The 26,222-nt window shown below is 47.8% G+C and overlaps 1 protein-coding gene across 3 annotated transcripts in view; it reads left to right on the top strand.

Moving 5' to 3' along the window:
* NDE1 (nudE neurodevelopment protein 1) overlaps window positions 1-26,222 on the top strand; it is a 61,075-nt gene that overhangs the window by 843 nt on the left and 34,010 nt on the right. The window contains exons 2-4 of one of the 3 annotated variants that reach the window (XM_058433911.1): window positions 5,505-5,626; window positions 20,417-20,542; window positions 22,969-23,122. In XM_058433911.1, coding sequence (XP_058289894.1) covers window positions 20,460-20,542; window positions 22,969-23,122 — 237 coding nt within the window. In that variant the 5' untranslated portion in view covers window positions 5,505-5,626; window positions 20,417-20,459. Of the gene's footprint in view, window positions 1-5,504; window positions 5,627-6,369; window positions 6,441-20,416; window positions 20,543-22,968; window positions 23,123-26,222 lie in introns of those variants that run through there. The other 2 variants (XM_032145246.2, XM_058433912.1) reach the window with 2 other exon arrangements.

Raw genomic sequence — 26,222 nt, 5'->3', positions numbered from 1 at the left:
AAATTAGATCTAGACACAATTTAGGATGTGCTAGCTGCTAGCTGAATGCTACCTTAGAAGTTTATTTTTAAAGTTTGCCCAGAAACAGGTTGACTTTGCAAAAGAATCGGTAAGTCGAAATTGCCACACGAGAATATTTTCCCCAAAAAAATTCTTACTGGGAGGTTATTTCAATAGGCAATCCCCATTACGTGGGGATTAACACATCCCTGTAAACATCCTTGTAGACGGGTATTGTGGAGGGCTGGATCAGACATGTAGCTGAAGAATCTTTTGTGCCTGTATTTAATTTTCCAGAAGGCAGATGACAAGCACACATCCTCTCCCTGCGTAGGTATTTATTACTGCTGACTAAATCTTGACTGTGGGCCGGGCGCAGTGGCTCAGGCCTGTAATCCCAATACTTTGAGAGGCTACGGAGCAAGGATCTCTTGAGCCTACAAATTTGAGACTAGACTGGGAAACAGTGAACCCGTATCACTATTTAGAAAAGAAAAAGAAAAAAATCTTCATTGTGTCTGTGTATAGCTAGTATTTTCCAAGTGGAGATTAGAATAGATGAAAAACCCGTTTCTAGCGTTTTGGCTTTTTTCAAAGTACCAAACAAATATGCTACTCTTCAGAGGTGTTTTTTCCCCATTTTATTTCAGTTGAGTATGTTTCAACACAAGCCATATTAACTAAAAATCTTAAGAAGGTAATTGTGGGTTTCTAATTGCTTTTTTTAAAAAATAGTTTTTAGCCAGAAAACATAAAAGAATGCAGACACATTTCCTTTTTTTTTTTTTTTTTGAGACCAAGTCTTGTTTTATTGCCCAGGCTGGAGTGCAGTGGCAGGATCTTGGCTCACTGCAGCCTCTGCCTCCCAGGTTTAACCGATTCTCGTGCCTCAGCCTCCTGAGTAGCTAGGATTACAGGCGCCCACCACCATGCCCGGCTAATTTTTGTGTTTTTAGTAGAGATGGGATAGTGCCATGTTGGCCAGGCTGGTCTCGAACTCCTAGCCTCGAGTGATCCTCCCGCCTCGGCCTCTTTAGGATTACAGGGCTGAGCCAACGAGCCTGACCACATTTTCTTTATATGTATATTTTTTTCTTAGATTGCTTTTTACCAAGCAGACACATTTTGTTTGACTTAGCTTGGCATTCTTTCGAGTCCAAAGCTGTAACTGGTCACAACAAGTAAATGTAGTGATTAAAAATGGGCGGGGCATGGTGACTCATGTCGTAATCCCAGCACTTTGGGAGACTGAGACAGGAGGACCCCTTGAGGCTCGGTGTTTAAAACCAGCCTGAGCAAAATGGCGTGACACTTGTTTCTATTAAAAAAATTTTTTTAAACAAAATAGTCGTATTAAGTGGAAGGCTAATAAAAGTCTGAATTACAAATACTTTTAAAAGAAATGTAATTTTATTGCTGCTTTCTAAAGACTGGGAGCCTAAGCAAAGTATACCAGCCCTTAGAAGGAGACAATTATGAATCAAAATACATAAATTTTCTCTTAAGATATATTTTAAGTATATATCCTCTATTAATTGTATTTTTGTTTCTTTGCTGGGAAAACTTTAGAGAGTACAGGTAACTTTCAGTTTTTCCCTTGTCCAAATTATAATCTTCACATTTATTAAAACTGAAAGACTTTTGTGTGCTATTTAAGTAGCTACTTTACATGCAATTCAGCTTTTCAGCTAACCAAGCTGTTATTAAAGGAGTTTCTCCCCGGAAGCCAATCTTCTGCCTGTGTTAGGTTCAGTGGTTTGAATTAATAAATGATCATGGAAGGACCTAAGGAAGTTAAATTGAGTTATCTGCTCAGCGATATTCCAAAGCTACAAGGAAAACAAACTGAGTTTAAAAAGAACAAGAAAAATATTTTAAAGTACACCAAAATTTTCCTTTCATTTTTAAGGTTTTACCCAATGACAAACCTATTTCCCTAAATGTTGTTCCCAAATAAGACTTTAAGGATTACTATTTCAATGCCCTCTCTTTTTTCTTTATGGAAAATTTGGGAAATGGAGAGCCAACTAGTTTAAATACCTTGATCAAAGCCATTTAGGCAACACCAGTACCTCATCAGTTTGTGCTTCGGTTTCTCTGTAAGCTGAGGTGATTAGTTCCTGTCCAGAAACTTCACAGAGCGGTTAGGGCCAAATAAAATTCCGAGGGGGTCAGGCGCAGTGGCTCACACCTGTAATCCCAGCACTTTGGGAGGCCGAGGCAGGTGAATCACTTGAGGTCAGGAGTTTGAGACCAGCCTGGCCAACATGGTGAAACCCTGTCTCTACTAAAAATACAAAATTAGCTGGACGTGGTGGTGCACACCTGTAATCCCAGCTACTCAGGAATCTGAGGCAGGAGAACCGCTTGAACCCAGGAGGAAGGGGTTGCGGTGAGCCGAGATCGTGCCATTGTACTCCAGCCTGGGCAACAGAGCGAGACTCCAAAAAAAAAAAAAAATCCAAGCGGGGGATAATACCAGCTACTTGGGAGGCTGAGGCAGGAGAATCGCTTGAACCGGGAGGTGGAGGTTACAATGAGCCGAGATCCCACCACTGCACTCTAGCCTGGGCGACAGAGTGAGATTCCATCTCAATAAATAAGTAAGTAATAAAATTCCTAAGGGGAGGCTTGGTGTGGTGGCTCATGCCTGTAATCCCAGCACTTTTGGAGGCTGAGGCGGGTGGAGCACTTTAGGTCGGGAGTTCAAAACCAGCCTGGCCAACATGGTGAAACCCCGCCTCTACTAAAATAGAAAAATTAGCTGGGCATGGTGGTGAACACCTGTAATCCCAGCTACTCGAGAGGCTGAGGCAGGAGAATCGCTTGAACCCGGGAGGCGGAGGTTGCAGTGAGCCGAGATTGTAGCACTGCACTCCAGCCTGGGCAACAACAGAGTGAGACTCTGTCTCAAAATAACATAAAATTCCAAGGGAGAAGGCATCAGACATAGTAAAGTGTGAAGCAGGATGTAAATGATTCATTAATGTATGGGAAGTTTCCTGAAAAACATTTGGTACTTTCCTTAAACCTGTTGATAGGTGGTGGGGTTCCCCTTTGTGCCTCTAAGCAGTTTTTAGGAATTAGCAACGAGTCCAAAGTAGAATTTGAGAAAGGCTGTTCTAAGCATAGCATGAAGGCAGGAGTGGGGTGGGAGACCCTGTAATCGCTAAGATCTATTTGCCTCTAGCATAGTGCTGAAGAAGGAGGGTTTAGGAGTCAAAGCCAGCTCTGACGCCTGATTTGTTAATTACTAGTTGTAAGACCTCAGGCAACTCAATTAACTTCCTGCACCTTTATTTTCTCTTTTTTTTTTTTTTTTTTTGAGACGGAGTCTCGCTCTGTCACCCAGGCTGGAGTGCAGTGGCGCAATCTCGGCTCACTGCAAGCTCCGCCTCCCGGGTTCACGCCATTCTCCTGCCTCAGCCTCTCCGAGTAGCTGGGACTACAGGCGCCCGCCACCACGCCCGGCTAATTTTTTGTATTTTTAGTAGAGACGGGGTTTCACCGTGGTCTCGATCTCCTGACCTCGTGATCCGCCCGCCTCGGCCTCCCAAAGTGCTGGGATTACAAGCGTGAGCCACCGCGCCCGGCTATTTTCTCATCTTTAACATGGATACAATAAAATGCTTTCCTGTGGTTCATCATCTGTGGTTCAATTGCATGGTCTCCTCTCTACAGTGGCCTTCCCTGAGTATAGTATCTGAAGTGACCCCTCCTAGCCCTTTGTATCAAATGAGCTTGCCTTAGTCATAGCACTTATTGATATCTGAAATGACGTTACTTTTTCTGCTTATAGATTTAGTGTGTTTCTCTCTTAACAATATAAGCCCTTTGAGGACAGGTACTTTGACTGTATTCACTGTGCTGTAAGGGTGCACTGTACAGAAGAATGCTTATAATGCCGGGTGCTGTGGTTCATGCCTATAATCCCAGCACTTTGGGAGGGAGGCTGAGGCAGGAGGATCATTTGAGCCCAGGAGTTCGAGACCAGCCTGGGCAACATGGTGAGATCTATGTCTCTACAAAAAAATGTAAAAATTAGCTGGGCGTGGTGGTGCACACCTGTGGTCCTAGCTACTCTGGAGGATGAGGTGGGAGGATTGCTTGAGCCTGGGACATCCAGGATGCAGTGAGCAGTGATTATGCCACTGCACTCCAGCCTATGTCACAGGGTGAGACTCTATCTCCAAAAAAAAAAATGCTTGATAATATATATATATTTTTAGTTTTTATGGGTACACAGTAGGTGTTTATGGGGTACATGAGATATTTTGATACATGCATACAATGCATCATAATCACATCAGGGTAGATGGTGTCCATCACCTCAAGCATTTATCCTTTCTTTGTGTTACAAGCACTCCAATTATACTCCTTTAGTTATTTCAAAATATACAGTACATTGTTGTGGACTGTAGTCACCCTGTTGTGCTCCCAAATACTAGATCTTATTCATTCTAACTCTATTTTTGTACCCACTAAACAGAACGTTCGATATTTGTTAATGAACATGTTATGACAGGATGTTTTACAAGAAAATAAAGAAAAAAAAACTCAAGCTAAGCATGGTGGCTTGATTTTATTTATTTATTTATTTATTTTGAGATGAAGTCTCCCTCTGTCTCCCAGGCTGGAATGCAGTGGTGTGATCTCCACTCACTGCAACCTCTGCCTTCTGAGTTACATGGCTCACGCCTGTAATCCCAGCACTTTGGGAGGCTGAGGTGTATCGCCTGAGGTCAGGAGTTCGAGACCAACCTGGCCAACATAGTGTAACCGTGTCTCTACTAAAAACACAAAAAATTAGCTGGGTGTGGTGGTGGGCGCCTGTAATCCCAGCTACTAGGGAGACTGAGGCAAAAGAATCGCTTGAACCCGGGAGGTGGAGGTTGCAGTGAGCCGGGATGGCACCATTGCACTCCAGCCTGGGCAACAAGAGGGAAACTGTCTCAAAAAAAAAAAAAGAAAAGAAAAAAATTATTTTTTAATTTTAATTTGTTAGTGAACAATTAGGGTTGCTGTGAGAATTGTGCCTGGCACACACAGCCATTTAGAAACCATGATCATCAGGCAGGGTGCGGTGGCTCACGCCTGTAATCCCAGCACTTTGGGAGACCAAGGTGGGTGGATCACCTGAGGTCAGGAGTTCGAGACCAGCCTGGCCAACATGGTGAAACCCCATCTCTACTAAAAATACAAAAATTAGCCGGTTGTGGTGATGCGGGCCTGTAATCCCAGCTACTGTGAGGCTGAAGCAGGAGAACTGCTTGAACTCAGAAGGCGGAGGCTGCAGTGAGTGGAGATCACGCCACTGCATTCCGGCCTGGGAGACAGAGGGAGACTTCATCTCAAAATAAATAAAATCAAGATCATTTAACAAATACATATATTATACTTACTATGTTCAAATTTCTGTTCTAAACGTTTTTACAAATGCTGTTAAGTCATTTAGTCCTCTGCATAATGTCGTTTTTTTTTTTTTTTTTGGTTTGTTCTTTAAGATGGACTCTTGTCCTGCCGCCTAGGCTAGAGTGCAGTGGTGTGATCTCGGCTCACTGCAACCTCCACCTCCCGGGTTCTCGCGATTCTCCTGCCTCAGCCTCCTGAGTAGCTGGGATTACAGGTGCGTGCCACCACGTCCGGCTAATTTTTTGTATCTTTAGTAGAGATGGGGTTTCACCATCTTGGCCAGGCTGGTCTCGAACTCCTGACCTCGTGATCCGCCTTCGGCCTCCCAAAGTGACCACCGCGCCAGACCCATAATGGCGTTTTATAGATGGGGAAACAGAGTCATAGAGGCTAAACAACTTTCCCAAGATCACACAGGTAGTAAGGGGCACAGCTAGAACTCAAGGCCAAGTTTATGACCAAATTCTGGTGCACTACCTTCTCCTGCCTCTGGAGAAGATAATGATGCTGAAGATTATACTTTGGGTGTAAAGGAGTAGGAAGGGCACGGGGCACCGCTAACTTCAGTGGGCCTGAATCTTTGTCTTTCCTTCTGATTTGAAGAAAGTGCAAGAATGGGAAAATGCAGTCGGAGTGAAGGAGAGGCCGGCGTATTTTCCTGAAATGCGCGGCCTGCAAGCCCAAACCCGTTTCCCGGGTGTCCAGGCAGCGTCCTGCAGCATCTCCAAGGCCCGCCCGAGCGCCCCAGCCCAGCGCCCAGCAGCCGGCGCCTCCCAAGTCCCCTCCGGCCAGGAGCCTCCGCCGCGTGGCCGCGTGGCCGCGCCGCACCCAGCTTGGGAAAAAAGTTTCCAAAGACGCTGCTCTGCGCTGATTGGCCGAGGCGGGCGCGCTACCGTGGAGCAGCAGCCAATGGGCGGTGCCGACCGCGGGCGCCGGTGCGGGGGCGGGGTCCGGAGGGCCGAGGCCGCAGCGCCCCTAGCAGCCTTTGCTGCAGCCGCCGCCGCCTTGTCCTGGCTGCCCCTGCTCGGGTAAGTGCGGGGCTGCGCGGGGCTGGGGTCTGGGTGGCTGTCCGGGGACCTCCACCGCGGCTGAAGAGCTCCTCTGCCCCGCCCCAGGACCCCGGGACCCCGGGCCACCGCCTGGCGGGGACCCCCATGCCCCTAGCTTGCGCGTCGCTTCCCGGCGCCTGGACTTCCCCGCTCCCCGGGCTCCAAAGTCCCTACTCCCTGGAGCCTCCCGTCCTAAAAAGTTAGGCACTGAGTGCCTTGCCACCCGTGCGTCCCTCGCGCCTGCCCCTCGCCCTTGGCAACTTTGTTTCTCTTTCTGCGCTGGTCTTTCTCCCACCCCGTTGCCCTCTCCTCCTTCCGGGACTTCCTGGGTGGGTGGCTCAGTCTTGCCCGTCCCCAAACCCCGCTGCCAGGCTGCATCCTCTTTCTTCTCTTCCTCCCTCTCATACTGTCCTAGATGCTCCTCGTTTCTTTTCTCTCTCTCTCTCTCCTACCCCTCCATCCTGCCACCCCCTTCCCTGCGACCCCAGATCCCCCGATTGCAGCGCTGCCCCTGCCCTCACACCCACTGTCCCGGCCCTACAGGCCTCTTTCCAAAAACCCACCCCGCTCCCTCCCTCCGGGAACATGTTTGGGGCAGTCTCCTCTCCGCTTTGCTCCCATCTCTGCCGCTGGACGGTTCAGGTTTCTTCGACAGCACATTGGGGAGGGATTGGGTAAAGGACGAAAATGCTTATTCCGCAGCTTGAATGATGGCTGGGCTCACCTGAGTCTCTGAGGTCCTGGGAAACCCCGCTGTCACCTTGACACCGCTTTTGGGGAGGCGACTTTATCTTCTCCGAGCCATGTCAGGCTTTCTGCCTCCGGAGGGCCTGAGCTTCCTTGATTGCTTTGCCCGTGGTTACTACCAGGTTGTGCCTCTTAATTTCTACTTTGAGCCTCAGGCCCCTTTTAACTTTCTAAAGAAAAGGACTTTGCAGCACGACCTAGGCAGGTTCATCATTTTTAGTTTTGTTATAGTGTATTCTAGGATAGGATGGCATTTTAGGACATGGGTCGGGTGTTTTGAAGATTAATTAAATCCCAGCTACTCCCCAAAGCCTCTTATTACCCAACCACCCCAGCCTCCATCACCTCGTTGGTATACAACCCGTTTTTGTTTTTTTTTGTTTTTTGTTTTTTTTTTGAGACAGAGTCTCACTCTGTCGCCCAGGTTGGAGTGCAGTGGTGCGATCTTGGCTCGCTGCAGCCTCTGCTTCCCGGGTTCAAGCGATTCTCCTGCCTCAGCCTCCGGAGTAGCTGGGACTACAGGTGCGTGCCACCACGCCTGGCTAATTTTTTGTATTTTTAGTAGAGATGGGGTTTCACCGTGTTAGCCAGGATGGTCTCGATGTCCTGACCTCATGATCTGCCCACCTCGGCCTCCCAAAGTGCTGGGCATGAGCCACCGTGCCGGCCTACAACCCATTTTGAGCCTTTCCTCTTAGTATGTGTTTTGTGTAGGATTAAATGCAGATGATCTGTGCCGCTGAAGTCTCGGGGGCCTTTGATTCATATTTTATTCCATGTTGGATAGCAGTTTGTTAACTTCACTTACTCTGTTAGGATGTTATTTTTGTTTCCAAAGTGTGTTATTTATTACTATATTTATTTATTTTTTTATTTTGAGACGGAGTCTTGCTCTGTTGCCCAGGCTGGAGTGCAGTGGCGCGATCTCGGCTCACTGCAACCTCAACCTTCCAGGTTCAAGTGATTTTTCTGCCTCACCCTCCTGAGTAGCTGGGATTACAGGTGCGTGCCACCATGCCCAGCTAATTCTTAGTAGAGATGGAGTTTCACCATATTGGCCAGGCTGGTCTCAAACTTCTGACCTTGTGATCTGCCCGCCTCAGCCTCCCAAAGTTGAGCCACTGACCCGACCCTATCATTATTATTATTTTTTTATGTAGAGGCAGAATCTTGCTTTGTTGCCCAGGCTGGTCTCAAATTGCTGGGCTCAAGCAGTCCTCCTGCCTTGGCTTCCCACAGTGCTGAGATTACTTACAGGCATGAGCCACTGCACAGAGCCCAAAGTGTGTTCTTCTGCCTTAGAATGTGTGAGCCGAGAAATGACACTCCTTTTCCTCACAAGGTAATTTCCTAACATGAGCATTCCTGTGTACAGAAAGTTTGTGCCTGCAGCTAGTACTACATGTGCACCTCGTGCAATGGATGTAGGTGCTTTTTGTCTGCCTCCTTCAGCAGTGCCCAGCACTTAGTAGGTGTTCAAGAAATGTTTGAAAAGGGCTGGAGGAGGCAAAACCACAGTAGGAAAAATTCTTTCCCTGGCACTTGGTTCAGTAGAATTAAATTATCCTGGAACAATAGCTATTTTATTTTTTGTCTCGATCTCTCAGGCTCAAGCACTCCTCCTGCCTGAGCCTCCCAAGTAGCTGGGACTAAAAGCACATGCCAGCATGCTTGGCTAATTTTTTTTTTTTTTTTTTTTTTTTTTTTAGACGGGGTTTCCCTCTCCTCCCGAGCTGGGGGCGTCGTGGTGGACCCGCCTCGGCCTCCCAAAGTGCTAGGATTACAAGTGTGAGCCACCACGCCCGGCCTGCTTGGCTAATTTTTAAAATTTTTTTGTAGAGATAGGGGTCTCACTATGTTGCCCAGGCTGGTCTCGAACTCCTGGGCTCAAGCGATCCTTCTGCCTCAGCCTCCCAAAGTGCCTGGGTGGGGGAGAGCCACGGCGCCTGGCCTAAGCTTTTTAAAATCTCTAAAGCAATCTATGCTTACTGTATATATGTGTATGTAGTTTACGTTAAAGCAAGGTGTCAGGTACAAATCCACGGGGCTTGCTTTACCCCCATTCTGGTGCATCCTCCAGACCCTTTTCTATTCTGTGTGCAGAGGGAAATAAACAAAAATGGGCACCCATTTTTAACATATCCTGAGCTTTCTTCCATATTAGTCCATACAGTTCTTAACAACTGCATTGTTTTCCATTCAGTCCTCTGTTGACGTTGAGGTTTCCAGTTTTCCACATTAGTGAATGATGGTGTGCATCTTTGAACATGGGTCCTTGCCTGCCTAAGTATTTTTGTAGGTTGATCATTATAAACTTGGAAAGCACAAAGACAGAAGCCAGGCTTGCTGACTCTTGACTGATGTTGCCCCAGTGATGTCACTTCTGCAAAATGCAAAGCCTGCATCCTGGCTGTCGGAGCATGTGTGGACATTTGGCAGCTTCTTTCTCTTCCCTCCTGCTCTTCTGTTTGTTTTGATTGGGAAGGATACGGAGTGGGGATGGAGAAGGGTGTTGAGTTAATTATTGATGGTTTCTGTATGTTTATTGCTCCTGACTAGCAGTGCTGGCTTTCTTCTCTTAGAGGAAAGCTGAAAGAGATTGCTTTGCTTTTTTCCAGAGTTTTAAAATCAGAGGTGTGTGTCTCGAGTGCATTTGCAGACTTTTTTGTTAGCTTTAATCATGTAAAACATGCAGAAAAAAAAAAAAAGCACGTGGAAACAATTTTTTTTTTTTTTTTTGAGACGGGGGTCTCGCTCTGTCACACAGGCTGGAGTGCTGTGGGGAGATCTCGGCTCACTGCAACAGCCGCCTCCCATGCTCAAGTGATTCCCCCCACCTCAGCCTCCTGAGTAGCTGGGACCACAGGTGTGCATCATCACACCTGGCTAATTTTTTGTATTTTTGGTAGAGATGGGGTTTCACCACGTTGCCCAGGCTGGTCTCTAACTCCTGAGCTCAAGTGATCTGCCTGCTTCACCCTCCCAAAGTGCTGGGATTACAGGTGTGAGCCACAACACCCGGCTGGAAACAAATTTTTGAAGGAGGCGTAGATCTCCATTGTGCGAAATAGATACTTTTTGTACCACTGGGTCTTAGTTTGTCGTTGTTCCTTGCATGATCCCATCAGATTTGTCCCTGGGGCATGATGGTGTGGTGGTGTATTAAGAACGCAGGTTAGTGGCACACAGATGAAATAAATGCATGTGGGATCCATTTTTAAGATAGCAGGTGCAAAGTTGTATATACTGAGACTAGGCATTAACACTTGCCTATTACAGTGCCTTTTAAAACACTATGTGAGGGACAGGCACGATGGCTCACACCTGTAATCCCAGCACTTTGGGAGGCCTAGGTGGGCAGATCACCTGAGGTCAGGAGTTTGAGACCAGCCTGGCCAACATGGCGAAACCCCATCTCTCCTAAAAATACAAAAAATTAGCCAGGCGTGGTGGCGTGCGCCTGTATTCCGAGCCACTGGGGAGGCTGAGGTAGGAGAATCGCTTGAACCTGCGAGGCAGAGGTTGCAGTGAGCTGAGATCACACCACTGCACTCCAGCCTGGGCAACAGAGAAAGAGATTCCGACTCAAAAAAAAAAAAAAAAAAAAAGACTGTGGACCAAATGAAACAAGTGAATCTGATCTGCAGTCAGTCAGTTTGCAACCCCTGGGAAACCTTGGACTTGAATGCAAAGACCCCTTGAACTTGGATCTAGTTTGCCTCTGCTGCTCACATGCATGTTTAGAGATGGCCAAAGCATACGGTGTTTCTGCTTCCAAGAAACAGAGTGGTTGTCCTGTTTAGCCATCTCTTACAGTCGCACAGCTTAGAGAGGATAACGTTTGCAAACAATTTTTGAAATGTCTAGCACACAGCAAACAGAAGGTCAAATTCAGTACTTAATGCTGATAAAATAAGAGAACCCTTACAAGTCATCTTGCCTGCTTTCTGCCACAGAGAGTAGTGCAATAGAACTTTCTGACATTTTCATGTTGTTTATTTATTTTTTGAGACAGAGTCTTGCTCTTGTGCCCAGGCTGGAGTGCAGTGGTACAATCTCTGCTCACTGCAACCTCTGCCTCTGGGTTCAAGCAATTCTTGTGTCTCAGCCACCCAAGTAGCTGGGATTATAGGTGCGCTCTACCACGCCTGGCTAATTTTTGTGTTTCTAGTAGAGACGGGGTTTCACCACGTTGCCCAGGCTGGTCTCGAACTCCTGGGCCCAAGCAGTCCACCTGCCTCAGCCTCCCAAAGTGCTGGGACTACAGGCGTGCATCGTGACGTCCTGCTGATTTGTGTATTTTTAGTAGAGATGGGGTTTCACCTTGTGCTGGTCTCAAACTCCTAGGCTCAAGCAATCTGCTCACCTCAGTCTGCCAAAGTGCTGGGATTACAGGCATGAGCCATCGTGCCCGGCCTCTCTCTGACATTTTTGAATGGCAAAGGCAAAAATCTTATACTTTTAAGATTGCTGTTTTATGATAAAGTGAAGTGCAGCTGTTACTTCTTTCTTCTTTGCCTCCAGCATCTCTCTTCCGTAAGGATTGTTTTTAAAATGTAAGAGTTTTTGGTTGAAATGCTGTTCCTGTGGTTTTTGTCTCTTGGTTGGAGTGAAAGATTTTGCAGGCTGTGATATAAATCCAGTTCTCTGCTTAGTTTCTCCTCAGTCCTTGAAATCCAAAACCAGATCCCTCCCATCTGCCCGTTGTAATTAGAACCTGCCCCACAATAGACGCACCTCCTAAAACATCTCGGATTCATTTCTTTCCTGAGGATTAAGTTTTTAAACCTTCCTGGCCAAGATAACAGTGTTTTAAGAAGCTCTTTTCTTTTATTATTATTATTATTATTATTATTATTATTATTATTATTACTCTTTTTTTTTTTGAGACGGAGTCTTGCTCTGTCACCCAGGCTGGAGTGCAGTGGCAGGATCTCTGCTCACTGGAACCTCCACCTCCCGGGTTCAAGAGATTCTTCTGTTTCAGCCTCCTGAGTAGATGGGATTACAGGCATGCGCCACCATGCCCAGCTAATTTTTGTATTTTTAGCAGAGATGGGGTTTCACCATGTTGGCTAGGCTGGTCTCGAACTCCTGGCTTCAAGTGATCTACCCACCGTGGCCTCCCAAAGTATCGGGATTACAGGCATGAACCACCGCACCCTGCCAGGCTTGGGTGTTCAAGGAAGAGAAAGAAGGCAGTGTGGCTGGGACATAAGTGAATGAGAGGTGGTAGGGTAGGAAATGTGTAGAAAACTATGCAGGGGCCTGATCACATTGGATCTTGCACATCTTTTTCCAAAGCTCTGGAGGAGTCAGTCTGCTTTTGTTGTTCCTGGTTCCTCACTTCCGTACTTTATTGTATGCTGACAACCTTCCATACCATAGGACTGAGACTGCCCTCAATAGGATCACCAGTGTCTTTTTTTTTTTTTTTTTGAGGCAGAGTTTCAGTCTTGTCCAGGTTGGAGTGCAATGGTGCGATCTTGGCTCACTGCAACCTCCGCCTCCTGGGTTCAAGCAATTCTCCTGCCTCAGTCTCCCGAGTAGATGGGATTACATGTGCCTGCCACCACGCCTGGCTAATTTCTTGTATTTTTCGTAGAGATGGAGTTTCACCATGTTGGCCAGGCTGGTCTCGAACTCCTGACCTCAGGTGAACCACCCGCCTTGGCTTCCCAAAATGTTGGGATTACAGGCATGAGCCAACGCACCCAGCCACCAATGTCTTAATGGCCACACAGTGCTCATTGATAGATGCCTTGGCCCTGGGCTATTGTTGCTATAGAATTGGTTTGATGACTACATATTAAATGATATCTGGGCTCATTAGAGCTTATGGTTTGAGCAGGGACTCCTTGGCCTAGGTTTATGCTGCTTCTGGCTTTGTTAATGACTGCTATTAACACTCTACCCCCTTTTTATTTTTTTGAGTTGGGCTCTTGTTCTGTCGCCCAGGCTAGAAGGCTGGAGTGCAGTGATCTTGGCTCACTGCAGCCTCCGCTTCTCAGGCTTAAATGATTTTTCCTGCTTCAGCCTTCTGAGTAGCTGGGACTACAGGCGCGCACCACCGTGCCCGTTTAATTTTTGTTTTTGTTTTTTTTTTTTAGTAGACACGGGGTTTCACCATGTTGCCCAGGCTGGTCTCAAACTCCTGACCTCAGGTGATCTGTCTGCTTCGGCCTCACAAAGGGCTGGGATTACAGGCATGAGCCATTGCGCCAGGCACCACTCTACCCTTTTGACTTTGAGCAAGTAAGGTCATTGACTCCATGCATTCATTAGGATTCCTGCGTGGCAGAAATCTAACCCCAACTGGTATAACCAAGACAAGGAATTGATTATCTCATAACCTTAAATCAGGTGTGGCTGCATCTAGGTGTTCAAATGATATTGTCAGGACCCAGGCTCTCCATCCCTTGGCCCCGCTTTCCTCTGTTTTGGCTTCAGTCTCAGGCAGGCTCTCCCTTGTGATAGCAAGATGACCACCGGCAGTTTCAGGCTTACCTCCAGCTTCAGGCTTACCTTACCAACCCTAGTGGAAAGAGAGTTTCATTTTTGACAGCTGTGCAAAAGGTCTGGACCTGGGCCTTCACTGGCTCAGTATGGATTAGGCCCATCCTTAAGCCAGTCATTGGCTCAGCATGGATTAGATCCATACCTGTCACTGGCTGAGCATGGGGGTTAGGCTCACCCAGTCATTGGTTCTGTGTGAATTAGGCCCATCTCTGTCATTGGCTGAGCATGGGTTAGGCTTACCCTATCATTGGTTCTGCGTGAATTAGGCCCACCTGTCATTGGCTCAATATGGGTGAGGCTTACCCTGTCACTGGTTCTGCATGAATTAGGCCCACCTGTCATTGGCTCAATATGGGTGAGGCTTACCCTGTCACTGGTTCTGCATGAATTAGGCCCACCTCTGTCACTGGCTTATCGTGTGTTAGGCCCACCCGTGAGCTGATCACTAAGGACATGAGTAGGCATATGCCTCTTCCCAGATGCAGAGGATGATGTCAGATCCCTCTGAACTCATGAAATGAGTAGGTTATTCTTCCAAGGGAATATTGTGCTGTCACAGAGGATGGAAAAATGAATGCACATCTGGAAAAAACAAACAGAAAAAACTACAAATCATTAGCTTTGTATGACATTTATTTATTTTTTGTTTGTATGTTTTTGAAATGGAGTCTTGCTCTGTTGCCCAGGCTGGAGTGCAGTGGTATGATCGTGGCTCACTGCAACCTCTGCCTCCCGGGTTCAAGCGATTCTTGTGCCTTAGCCTCCTGAGTAGTTGGGATGATAGGTGCCTGCCACCACACCCATCTAATTTTTTTATTTTTAGTGGAGACAGGATTTTACCATGTTGGCCAAGCTGGTCTTGAATTCCTGACCTCAAGTCATCTGCGTGGCTCAGCCTCCCAAAGTGCTGGGATTACAGGCATGAGCCACCACGTCTGGCCAGCTTTGTATGACATTTCGCCTTTCTGCCTTGATCAAACTTTCAGAGAATCTGCTTCCCAGAGGGATGGGTGGGTCGGGAAATAGCATGTTTTCTCTGAATGAGGGAAAGGATTGAAAAAGTAGGAGGGAGAAAGGATGTGAATATGGGTCCCAACAAACGTAGTTATCGGTAAGTTTTGTGCTTGAATCTAGGTACAATTGTGCATTTCCTGGTTCTGTGTGAATTAGGCCCACCTCTGTCATTGGCTTAACATGGATGAGGCTCACTAACTTCCACCAGAAGTTAGTAGTGGTATCTGTGTTGACACTTACATGTTTAGCCTAATGATTTCATGTTTTAACCAAAACTATAGCTTGTTGGTTATATCTTCGAAAGTGACGGTTTTTGTCCTCAGGGATACACACCAGCCTCTGAGTTCTCTTAAGGAAGAGACCTTGGACACAATCTTTTTTTTTTTTTTTTTGAGGGGGAGTCTCACTCTGTCCCCCAGGCTGGAGTGCAGTGGTGCAATCTTGGCTCACTACAACCTCTGCCTTCTGGGTTTAAGTGATTCTCCTGCCTCAGCCTCCCGAGTAGTGGGGATTACAGGCGCACACCACCATACCTGGCTAATTTTTATATTTTTAGTAGAGGCGGGGTTTCACTGTGTTGGCCAGGCTGGTTTCAAACTCCTGAGCTCAGGTGATTCACCTGCCTTGGCCTTCCAAAGTGCTGGGATTACAGGTGTGAGCCACTGTGCCTGGCCTTGGACACAATCTTTTTTTTTTTTTTTTTTTTTTTTTTGAGACGGAGTCTCTCTCTGTCGGTCAGGCTGGAGTGCTGTGGCGTGATCTCGGCTCACTGCAACCTCCACCTCCTGGGTTCAAGCGATTCTCCTGCCTTAGCCACCTGAGTAGCTGGGACTACAGGTGCCTGCCACTGTGCCCGCCTAATTTTTGTATTTTTAGTAGAGATGGGGTTTCACCATATTGGCCAGGCTGGTCTCGAACTCCTGACCTTGTGATCCGCCTGCGTCGGCCTCCCAAAGTGCTGGAATTACAGGCGCGAGCCACTAAGTCTGGCCTGGACACAATCTTATTTGGATGCCTCATGCCCTTTTGACAAGCTCAGAGCCTCAAATAAATTCAGACAGGCTCTATCAACAGGGAGTATACAAACCATTAGCCCAACTGTTAATAGAAGTCTGCTTTCCTGCCAGGCATGGTGGCTCACACCTATAATCCCAGTGCTTTGAGAGTACAAGGCAGGAGGATCGCTTGAGCCCAGGAATTTGAGACCAGCCTGGGCAACATAGTAAGACCCCATCTCTTAAGAAAAAAATTAGCTGGGCGTAGTGGCGTACACCTGTAGTCCCACCTAGTCGGGAGGCTGAGGCAGTAGGATCACTGCCGCCTAGGGGTTCAAGGGTGCAGTGAGCTATGATTGTGTCACTGCACTCCAGCTGGGATGACAGATTGAGACCCTATCTCTTAAAAAAACAAATTGCTTCCCTCACCTCTGCTGTGAAACAGCTCACAGTCCTGAGAGCCAAGGCCCTTACCACCCATCCTCTAGCTGTTGGCTAATTTGTTTCATCTTCTTTTAGGGAATTCTCCAGAATTCCATCTCCTTCCTCTTTTTCACCTCCCAGTTACTCCTGCACTCAGTTCTTCGTCTTTCCTCCTCCACTGTGTAGAAACTTTTCTTGCTCACACTGCCAGTGACCGACTTTCCCTCAGCCTCGTGGATATTTTCCAGCCCTTATCTTCCCTGCTTCTCTGTTGCATCCCTGTGACACTGGAATGTTTCCCTTTTTTCCCTTGAAACCACCCACTCCCAGGACAGCACAGTCTTCCTGATTCTCATCTCTCTCACTCCTCATCTCTCTCACTCTGTTTCTTCTCTGCCTCCTTCAGTTAAACTGCCCACCTTTCCAATATTGGCATTCTTCACTGTTCCATACACAGTCCCTAGGAGATTCTCTCATCGTCACGAGGAAAAGAGAAAAACCAGCTACAGATGCATGACTTTCAAATGGATATTGTTGACCCAATTTCAACCCTGAGTTTCAGCTCCGATATTGCATCTTGGTGTGTCATGGACATGTCAAGCTGTGAATGTCTGAGACTGGGTTTGTTATCTCTCCTTAACCCACCCACCTACTCAAGAGTTTTACTTTTTTTTTTTTTTTTTTTTTGAGTCTCGCTCTGTCGCCCAGGCTGGAGTGCAGTGGCGCCATCTCGGCTCACTGCAAGCTCCCCCTCCCGGGTTCAAGCCATTCTCCTGCCTCAGCCTCCTGAGTAGCTGGGACTACAGGTGCCCGCCACCACGCCTGGATAATTTTTTGTATTCTTAATAGAGACAGAGCTTCACCATGTTGGCCAGAATGGTCTTGATCTCCTGACCTCGTGATCCACCTGCCTTGGCCTCCCAAAGTGCTGGGATTACAGGCGTGAGCCACTGCGCCCGGCCGAGTTTTCCTTTTGATAGTTCTTTTTTTTTTGAGACAGGATCTTGCTCTGTTGCCCAGGCTGGAGTACAGTGGCATGGTCATGGGTCACTGCAGCCTTGACCTCCCCTTGCCCCTCATCCTCTCAAGTAGCTGGAACTACAGACACACCACCATGCCCAGCTAATTTTTGTATTTTTTGTAGAGATAGGGTCTCACCAGGTTGCTCAGGCTGGTCTGGAACTCCTGGGCTCAAGCATTCCACCTGCTTTGGCCTACCAATGTGCTGGGATTACAGATGTGAGGCACTGCACCCAGCCACCTTCTGGAAGTCTTTATCTCTGGTGATGGGGATGGTGGCGGCACCTGATTGCCTAAGGTAGAGCCACAGAAGATGTCCTCACCTCCTTTATCTCTCTCCCCTGCCCCCAAAAGTCATAATTCATCAAGTTCTGGTTAAGTTTGCCTTCTAGGTATTTTTGGAGTCCGTTTCTATCCCCTCCATCTTCATTCCTACTTTCTCTTTTTTTAGACAAGGTCTCACTCTCTTGCCCAGGCTGGAGTGCAGGGTACCGTGATCATAGCTTACTGCAGCCTCAAACTCCTGGACTCACATGATCCTCCTTCCTCAGCCTCCAGAGTAGCTAGGACTACAGATATGTTGTACCACACTGGTCTAATTTCTTAAAAAGTTTTTTTTGTCAAGGTAGGGTCTTGCTGTGTTGCCCAGGCTGGTCTTGAACTTCTGGCCCCAAGTGGTCCTTTTGCCTTGTCCACTTGGCCCCAAGTGGCCTCCCATAGTGCTGGGATTATATGTGTGAGCCACTATACCTGGCCTATTCTCATTTTCAAATTCAGGCCACCTTCCTTTCTCTTTTCTTTTCTTTTTTTTTTGAGATGGAGTCTTGCTCTGTCGCCCAGGCTTGAGTGTAGTGGCACGATCTCGGCTCACTGTAAGCTCTGCCTCCCAAGTTTGCGCCATTCTCCTGCCTCAGCCTCCTGAGTAGCTGGGACTGCAGGCACCTGCCACCATGCCCAGCGAATTTTTTTGTATTTTTGGTAGAGATGGGGTTTCACCGTTTTAGACAGGATGGTCTCGATCTTCTGACCTCTTGATCCGCCCGCCTCAGCCTCCCAAAGTGCTGAGATTACAGGCGTGAGCCACCGTGCCCAGCTGTCTTTTATTTTTTAAATAGGATCTCACTTTGTTACCCAGGTGCAGTGCAATGGCACTATCTTGGCTCACTGCAACCTCTGCCTTCTTTGCTCAGGTAATCCTCCTATCTCAGCCTCCTGAGTAGCTGGAAACACAGGCATGTGCCACCACAGCTGGCTGATATTTTTCTATTTTTAGTAGAGACAGGGTTTCTCCATGTTACCCAGGCTGGTCTCAAACTCCTGGGCTCAAGCGATCTGCCTGCTTTGGCCTGTCAAAGTGCTGGGATTACAGGTGTGAGCCACTGCACCTGGCCTCCACCTTCCTTTCTTTCTTGCATTGCTGCAGGAGCTCCCCATCTTAGGCCTTATCCTTCCTCTGCCTGTCCATGGCCACCAGGACCAGCTTTTTAAGCAGGAAAGCCCATCATATCACATCACTCTCTTACTTAACTTCCTCCAATGGTTTCCCATTGCCACTAAGTTTCTTAACATCTTGCAAAAGCCGTCTGTGACTTAGCCCCTTTATTTCAGTCTGTCCAGGTTCCCTTCCACTCCTCACCTTTCAACCCAGGCATACCAGACTCCGTCTAGCTCCCCTACAAGTGTCTGGCTGTTTCTCATTCCTTCTTCCCCTACTCAATTACCATTGCCTTCCAGTTCTTTCATATTCTTTTTTTTTTTTTTTTTGAGACAGAGTCTCATTCTGTCACCCAGTCTGGAGTGCAACGGCACGATCTCGGCTCACTGCAACCTCCACCTCCCAGGTTCAAGCGATTCTCCCGCCTCAGTCTCCTGAGTAGCTGGGAGTACAGGTGCCCGCCACCACGTCCGGCTAATTTTTGTATTTTTTTTAGTAGAGACGGAGTTTCACCATATTGGCCAGGCTGGTCTCAAACTCCTGACCTCATGATCTGTCTGCCTCAGCCTCGCAATGTGCTGGGATTACAGGCGTGAGCCACTGTACATGGCTCTTTCATATTCTTTCACATGCTCCTCGTGTGTCATCTCTTCTAGGAAGCCTTCCATGACTCTCAGGTTGAGTTTGGAACTTCTTAAATATCCTGGGCACTGATAGAAATGTATTTTCAGGTGCATACATATTTCAAAACACACCAATGTGTATACTCAAATATATGCAATTTATTGCATGTCAAAATCCTGTGTACATTTCTGTGGCTACACTAGGCACATAGTTTTATCATAATTTACATGGGGGTTTTGGGTGCGGTGGTTCATGCCTGTAATCCCAGCACTTTGGGAGGCTGAGGTGGGTGGTTCACTTGAGGTCAGGAGTTCGAGAGCAGCCTGGCCAACATGGCGAAACCCTGTCTACTAAAAATTAAAAAATTAGCCAGGCGTGGTGGCGCATGCCTGTAATCCCAGTTGCTGGGGAGGCTGATGCACAAGAATCATTTGAACCCAGGAGGCAGGTTGCAGTGAGCTGAGATCACGCCACTGCACTCCAGCCTGGGTGATAGAGCAAGATTCTGTCTCAATAATTATAATAATTATTTTATGCGTAATCTCCATTCCAGCCCCCACTCCCCAGCTCCCTCCACCAGGCCGTGAGGCCCCTTTAGGGAAGGCAGGCATCTTGGAGACATTTTATGTGGCTCCCTAGGTCCTTTAGTAGGTGCTCAGTAAATATTTCCATAGGGATATACATGAGCCTTGATGTTAACCCAGGGAATATAACAGGTGAGTGGATTGTCTTTTGTTTGGGTTTAGCTTCAGATTTTTGGCAGTATTTAATCATTTAACTCAGCATAAAGTTTGTTTGTTTGTTTATTTATTTATTTATTTTTGAGACAGAGTCTCTATCACCCAGGCTGGAGTGCAGTGGTGCCATCTCAGCTCGCTGCAAGCTCAACCTCCTGGGTTCACACCATTCTCCTGCCTCAGCCTCCCGAGTAGCTGGGACTACAGGTGCCCGCCACCGTGCCCGGCTGATTTTTTGTGTTTTTAGTAGAGACAGGGTTTCACTGTGTTAGCCAGGATGGTCTTGATCTCCTGACCTCGCGATCCACCCGCCTCAGCCTCCCAAAGTGCTGGGATTACAGGCGTGAGCCACTGCACCTGGCCAAGTTTATTTTTTTTCTGTTAAAGGGGATCAGCTGTTTAACCAGATGTGGGTAATCATTTTAAAATCTTCTCTCCTAGACACCATGCCACAAGGAGAGTGATCTCTTCCCCTGTTTTCACAATGGAGGACTCCAGAAAGACTTTCAGCTCTGAGGAGGAAGAAGCTAACTATTGGAAAGATCTGGCGATGACCTACAAACAGAGGTCAGTCCGAGTTCACCTCCTTTTCCTTTTTTTTTTTTTTTTTTTTGAGATGGGGTCCTGCTGTGTTACCTAGGCTGAGGGCGGTGGCTATTCCTAGGCACGATCATAGTGCACAGCTGCCTTAAATTCCTGGGCTCAAGCGATCCTCCTGTCTCAGCCTCCCAAGTAGCTAGGACTCTAGGTGTGCTTCACCAGGCCAGGCTTTTTTTCGGTTTGTAGAAACAGGGGTCTCGCTATGTTACCCAGGCTGGTCTTGAACTCCTGGACTCAAGTGATGCACCTCTGCCTCCCACAGTGTTGGGCTTACAGGTGTGAGCTCTCTTTCTTCTATAAAAAGAACAGCAACCATTTATTGCAGGCCTATTATGTGCCAGGCAGTGTGAAAGGCTTAACTTATACTATCTCAAAACTGCCTGTGAAAAAACTATTAGCACCCCATTTAATAGATGAAGAAACTGAGCCTCAGTAAAGGCAGATAACTTTCCCACAGTCACACAGCCAGTAAGTAGCAGAGCTGGAATTTGAACTCTAGACCTATGGTCCTGATTATCCTACTATGCTACTTTCCATTTTATTTTCTTATTTTCTTTTACTTCTTTTTTTTTTTTTTTTTTGAGACAGAGTCTCACTCTCTTGCCCAGGCTGGAGTGCAGTGGCACCATCTTGGCTCACTGCAGCCTCCACCTCCTGGGTTCAAGCAATTCTCATGCCTTAGCCTTCTGAGTAGCTGGGATTATGGGCACGTGCCACCACACCTGGCTAATTTTTTGTGTTTTTAATAGAGACGGGATTTTGCCATGCTGGCCAGGCTGGTCTCGAACTCCTGGCTTCACATGATCTGCCCGTCTCACCCTCCCAAAGTTCTGGAATTACAGGCATAAGCCACCATGCCTGGCCTTCCATCTTTTTTTTTTTTTGGGACAGAGTTTTGCTCTTCTTGCCCAGGCTGTAGCGCAATGGCATGATCTCGGCTCACCACAAGCTCTGCCTCCTGGATTCAATCGATTCTCCTGCCTCAGCCTCCTGAGTAGCTGGGATTACAGGCATGTGCCACCACGCCCAGCTAATTTTGTATTTTTAGTAGAGATGAGGTTTCTCCATGTTGGTCAGGCTGCTCTCGAACTCCCAACCTCAGGTGATCCACCTGCCTCGGCCTCCCAAAGTGCTGGGATTACAGGTGTGAGCCGCCGCGCCTGGTGTCCATCTTATTTTGTAGAAGGGTTTTTATCAGTTCCTAGATGCCACATCTGGTAAGTTCTTTGTGCACAGAGAAAGAGCTTTTCCCTATGCCTAGCAAAATATATTGCTGCAGATTTTAAGATTTGAAACTCGTGTTTTGGTCAGTGCTCATATCTGGGAGGTGTTTGTGTGTGTTTGCTTTGGCACTGTTTTTATTTCTAATGGGTCTTTATAATTTATACATAGAGGCCTTATTCCAGTCCCCTTAGTTTCTTTCATTTATTGAAAAATTATTTTAGGGCCAGGCACAGTGGCTCACATCTATAATCCCAGCACTTTGGGTAGGCAGATCACTTGAGCTCAGGAGTTTGAGACCAGCCCTGGCAACATGGCAAAACCCCATCTGTACAAAAAATACAGAAATTAGCAGGCGTGGTGGCATGTTCTTATAGTCTCAGCTACTTGGGAGGCTGAGATGGGAGAATTGCTTGATCCTGGGAGGTTGAGGCTGCAGTGACCTGTGATCGCACCTCTGCATTCCAGTCTGGGTGACAGAGCGAGACTCTATCTCAAATAAATAAGTAAAAATTATTTTAGAGTCAGGGTCTCACTGTGTCACCCAGGCTGAATTGCACTGGCTCTTCACAAGTGTGACCCTATCTCACTGCAACCCCTTGGCCCCCAAGTGATCCTCCTGCCTTAGCCTCCCAGGTAGCTGGGACTACAGGCGTGTGCCACCATGCCTGGCTGATTTTTAAACACATTTCTGTAGAGATGAGGTCTTACTATGTTGCCCTGGCTGGTCTCGAACTCCTGGCCTCAAGTAATTCTTAATGAGCCACTGTAACTAGACCTTCCTACTTTCTTTATTCTAGTTTGACTTAAAGGTAATTCAGGCTTGATATTTAAAAAATGTTCCTTGAATTTGGCCAAGCACGGTGGCTAACGCTTGTAATCCCAGCACTGTGAGAGGCCGAGGCGGGCAGATCACCTGCAGTCAGGAGTTTGAGACCAGCCTGGCCAACATGGTGAAACCCCATCACTACTAAAAATACAAAAATTAGCTGGGTGTGGTGCTGCATGCCTATAGTCCCAGCTACTCGGGAGGCTGAGGCAGGAGAATCGCTTGAACCTGGGAGGCAGAGGTTGCAGTGAGACAAGACTGCAGCACTGCACTGCAGCCTGGGCAATAGAGCGAGACTGTCTTCAAAAAAATTATGAGGTGATGATTAACAATTCTGCTGTAGGGCAGAAAATACGCAAGAGGAACTCCGAGAATTCCAGGAGGGAAGCCGAGAATATGAAGCTGAATTGGAGACGCAGCTGCAACAAATTGAAACCAGGAACAGAGACCTCTTGTCCGAAAATAACCGCCTTCGCATGGAGCTGGAAACCATCAAGGTGAGGGGCTGAGAGGAAGTGTGCTCAGGTGTAGACAGGCTTCCAACATAGGCATGGCATGCTTGGCTGGAAGAAGGAACCCTGCAATGAGGGACTCCAGACCCTAGGCCCATGCTCATCTCTGGAAGGGCCTGTGGGGCAGATGTGATCTTTGAACTCTTTGTGCCTCTAGTGGGTGGTGCTTTTTTGTTTTTTCTTTTTTGAGATGGAGTTTCACTCTTGTTGCCCAGGCTGGAGTGCAGTGGCGCCATCTCGGCTCACTGCAACCTCCACCACCCAGATTCAAGTAATTCTCCTGCCTCAGCCTCCTGAGTAGCTGGGATTATAGGCACCTGCCACCATGCCTGGCTAATTTTGTATTTTTAGTAGAGACAGGGTTTTATGTTGGCCAGGCTGGTCTCGAACTCCTGACCTCAGGGGATCCATGATGGGTGGAGCTTTGAGAAGCAAGTCACACACATGTTCCCATGGACTTTCTTGGTTGTCTACACCGATTTTATAGGACACATGGCAGGGAGACTTTTTTGTTTGAAACAGGGTCTTGCTCTGTTGCCCAGATTGGAGTACAGTGGCTGGATTACAGCTCACTGCATCCTGGACCTCTGAGGTTTAAGCAGTCCTCCCACCTGGGCCGGGTGTGGTGGTGCATACCTGTAATCCCAGCACTGTGGGAGGCCGAGGTGGGCGGATCACGAGGTCAAGAGATTGAGACCATCCTGGCCAACTTGATGAAACCCTATCTCTACTAAAAATACAAACATTAGCTGGGCATGGTGGTGCACACCTATAGTCCCAGCTACTTGGGAGGCTGAGGCAGGAGAATCACTTGAACCCGGAGGTGGAGGTTGCAGTGAGCTGAGATTGCGCCACTGCACTCCAGCCTGGCAACAGAGCACGACTCCGTCTCAAAAAAAAACCAAAGTCCTTCCACCTGAACCTCGGGAGTAGCTGAGACTACAGGCATGCGGCACCATGCCTGCTTAGTTTTTGTATTTTTTATAAAGACAGGGTTTCGCTGTGTTGCCCAGGCTGGTCTTGAACTCCTGGACTCAAGCAGTCCTCCTGCCTTGGCACCACAAATTGCTGAGATTACAGGAATGAGCCACCACCTGGCCAGGGAGACATTTTTAGGGTATGGAGGTGTTGCCAGAGTAATATTATCAGGTCCAATATTGTAGCCCTTAGCTACATTTGGCTGTTGAAATTTAATGAATTAAAATAAAAACTTAATTCCTCAGTCATAGTAGCCACATTTCAAATGCTTAGGAGCCACATGTGGCCCAGTGAGTTTCCTTAGTGGACAGAGGGGCTGTAGAACATTTCCTTCATTAACAAAAGGTCTGCTGGACTGTGCCAGTTCAGAGCAGGTTTCTCGACCTGGCTGCTGTTGACATTTGAGCCTGGATCATCCTCCATTGGGAGGGACTGAGGTTTGCTTTGCGGGTTTTTTGTTTGTTTGTTTTGTATTTTTGAGATGGAGTCTCACTTTGTCGTCCAGGCTGGAGTGCACTAGCGTGATCTCGGCTCACTGCAAGCTCTGCCTTGCAGGTTCACACCATTCTCCTGCCTCAGCCTCCTGAGTAGCTGGGACTACAGGCACCTGCCACCACGTCTGGCTAATATTTTTGTATTTTTTACTAGAAATGGGGTTTCACCGTGTTAGCTAGGATGGTCTCCTCGATTTCCTATCCTCGGGATCCACCCACCTCAGCCTCCCAAAGTGCTGGGAATACAGGCGTGAGCCACTGTGCCCGGCCTTTTTTTTTTTCTTTTGAGATGGAGTCTCACTCTGTTGCCCAGGCTGGAGTGCAGTGGCACAGTCTCACCTCACTGCAACCTCCGCCTCCCAGATTCAAGTGATTCTCCTGCCTCAGCCTCTTGAGTAGCTGGGATTACAGGCACCCTCCACCACACCTGGCTAATTTTTTTTTTTTTTTTTCTTTTTTTGAGACGGAGTCTCACTCTGTTGCCAGGCTGGAGTGCAGTGGCGTAATCCCGGCTCACTGCGACCTCCACCTCCTGGGTTCAAGCGATTCTCCTGCCTCAGCCTCCTGAGTAGCTGAGATTACAGGTGTGCGCCACCATGCCCGGCTAATTTTTGTATTTTTAGTAGAGACAGTGTTTCACCATGTTGGCCAGGATGGTCTCGATCTCTTGACCTTGTGATCCACCCGCCTTAGCCTCCCAAAGTGCTGGGATTACAGGTGTGAGCCACCACACCCGGCTAATTTTTGTATTTTTAGCAGAGACGGGGTTTCACCATGTTGGCCAGGCTGGTCTCGAACTCCTGACCTCAGGTGATCCGCCCACCTCAGCCTCCCAAAGTGCTGGGATTACAAGCGTGAGTCACCCCGCCTGGCCACATTGTGGGATGTTTAGCAGCATCCCTGGCCTCCACCCTCTAGATGCCAATAGCATTCCCCCTACCTCCAAGGTGGTGAAAACCAAAAGCACCTCTAGACACAGCCAGGTATCCGGAGACCCATTGCTCTGAAAGGTAAAGACCATGCTTTCTGTACATTCTGTAGGACTCAGCAAGGGATCACTAAGTCAACCCCATGCCCCAGAGACTGGCTTTCAGCCCTGCTGCCAGCCAGCATCACTGGGCCAGCTTCGTAAACATCCGACAGGCCTGAACCCTCTCTCCCCATCCCCATCTCCCCGCCTTGCTCTGAGATTCCATTTCTCAGTAAGTCTGGGTGGGGCCCTGGCATGTCAGTGTGGTTTTTTTTTTTTTTTTTCTCATTAAACTTCCCATGTACATTTTGATGAGCTGCTTCATAGAAGAGTCAAAACTGTGTGTGCCCAGGGCTAGGTGTGATGGACGGTGAAAGGGGAAGTGCTGGTTGCCTTCTTTGGGGAGACAAACCTAATGCCATGAAGCAGTTGGGGACGTGGAGCTCAGTCACAGAACTCTGATGTGGAAGGCTTTCAAGAGAAAAAGGACTGGCTGGGTGCGGTGGCTCACACCTGTAATCCCAGCACTTCAGGACGCCGAGGTGGGCAGATCACCTGATGTCGGGAGTTTGAGACCAGCCTCACCAACATGATAAAACCCTGTCTCTACTAAAAGTACAAAATTAGCCGGGCGTGGTTGTAC

The sequence above is a fragment of the Hylobates moloch genome, unplaced genomic scaffold, assembly GCF_009828535.3.
Source record: "Hylobates moloch isolate HMO894 unplaced genomic scaffold, HMol_V3 SCAFFOLD_23, whole genome shotgun sequence".
Classification (NCBI taxonomy): Eukaryota; Metazoa; Chordata; class Mammalia; order Primates; family Hylobatidae; genus Hylobates; species Hylobates moloch.
This window is presented reverse-complemented; position numbering and strand designations above follow the sequence as displayed.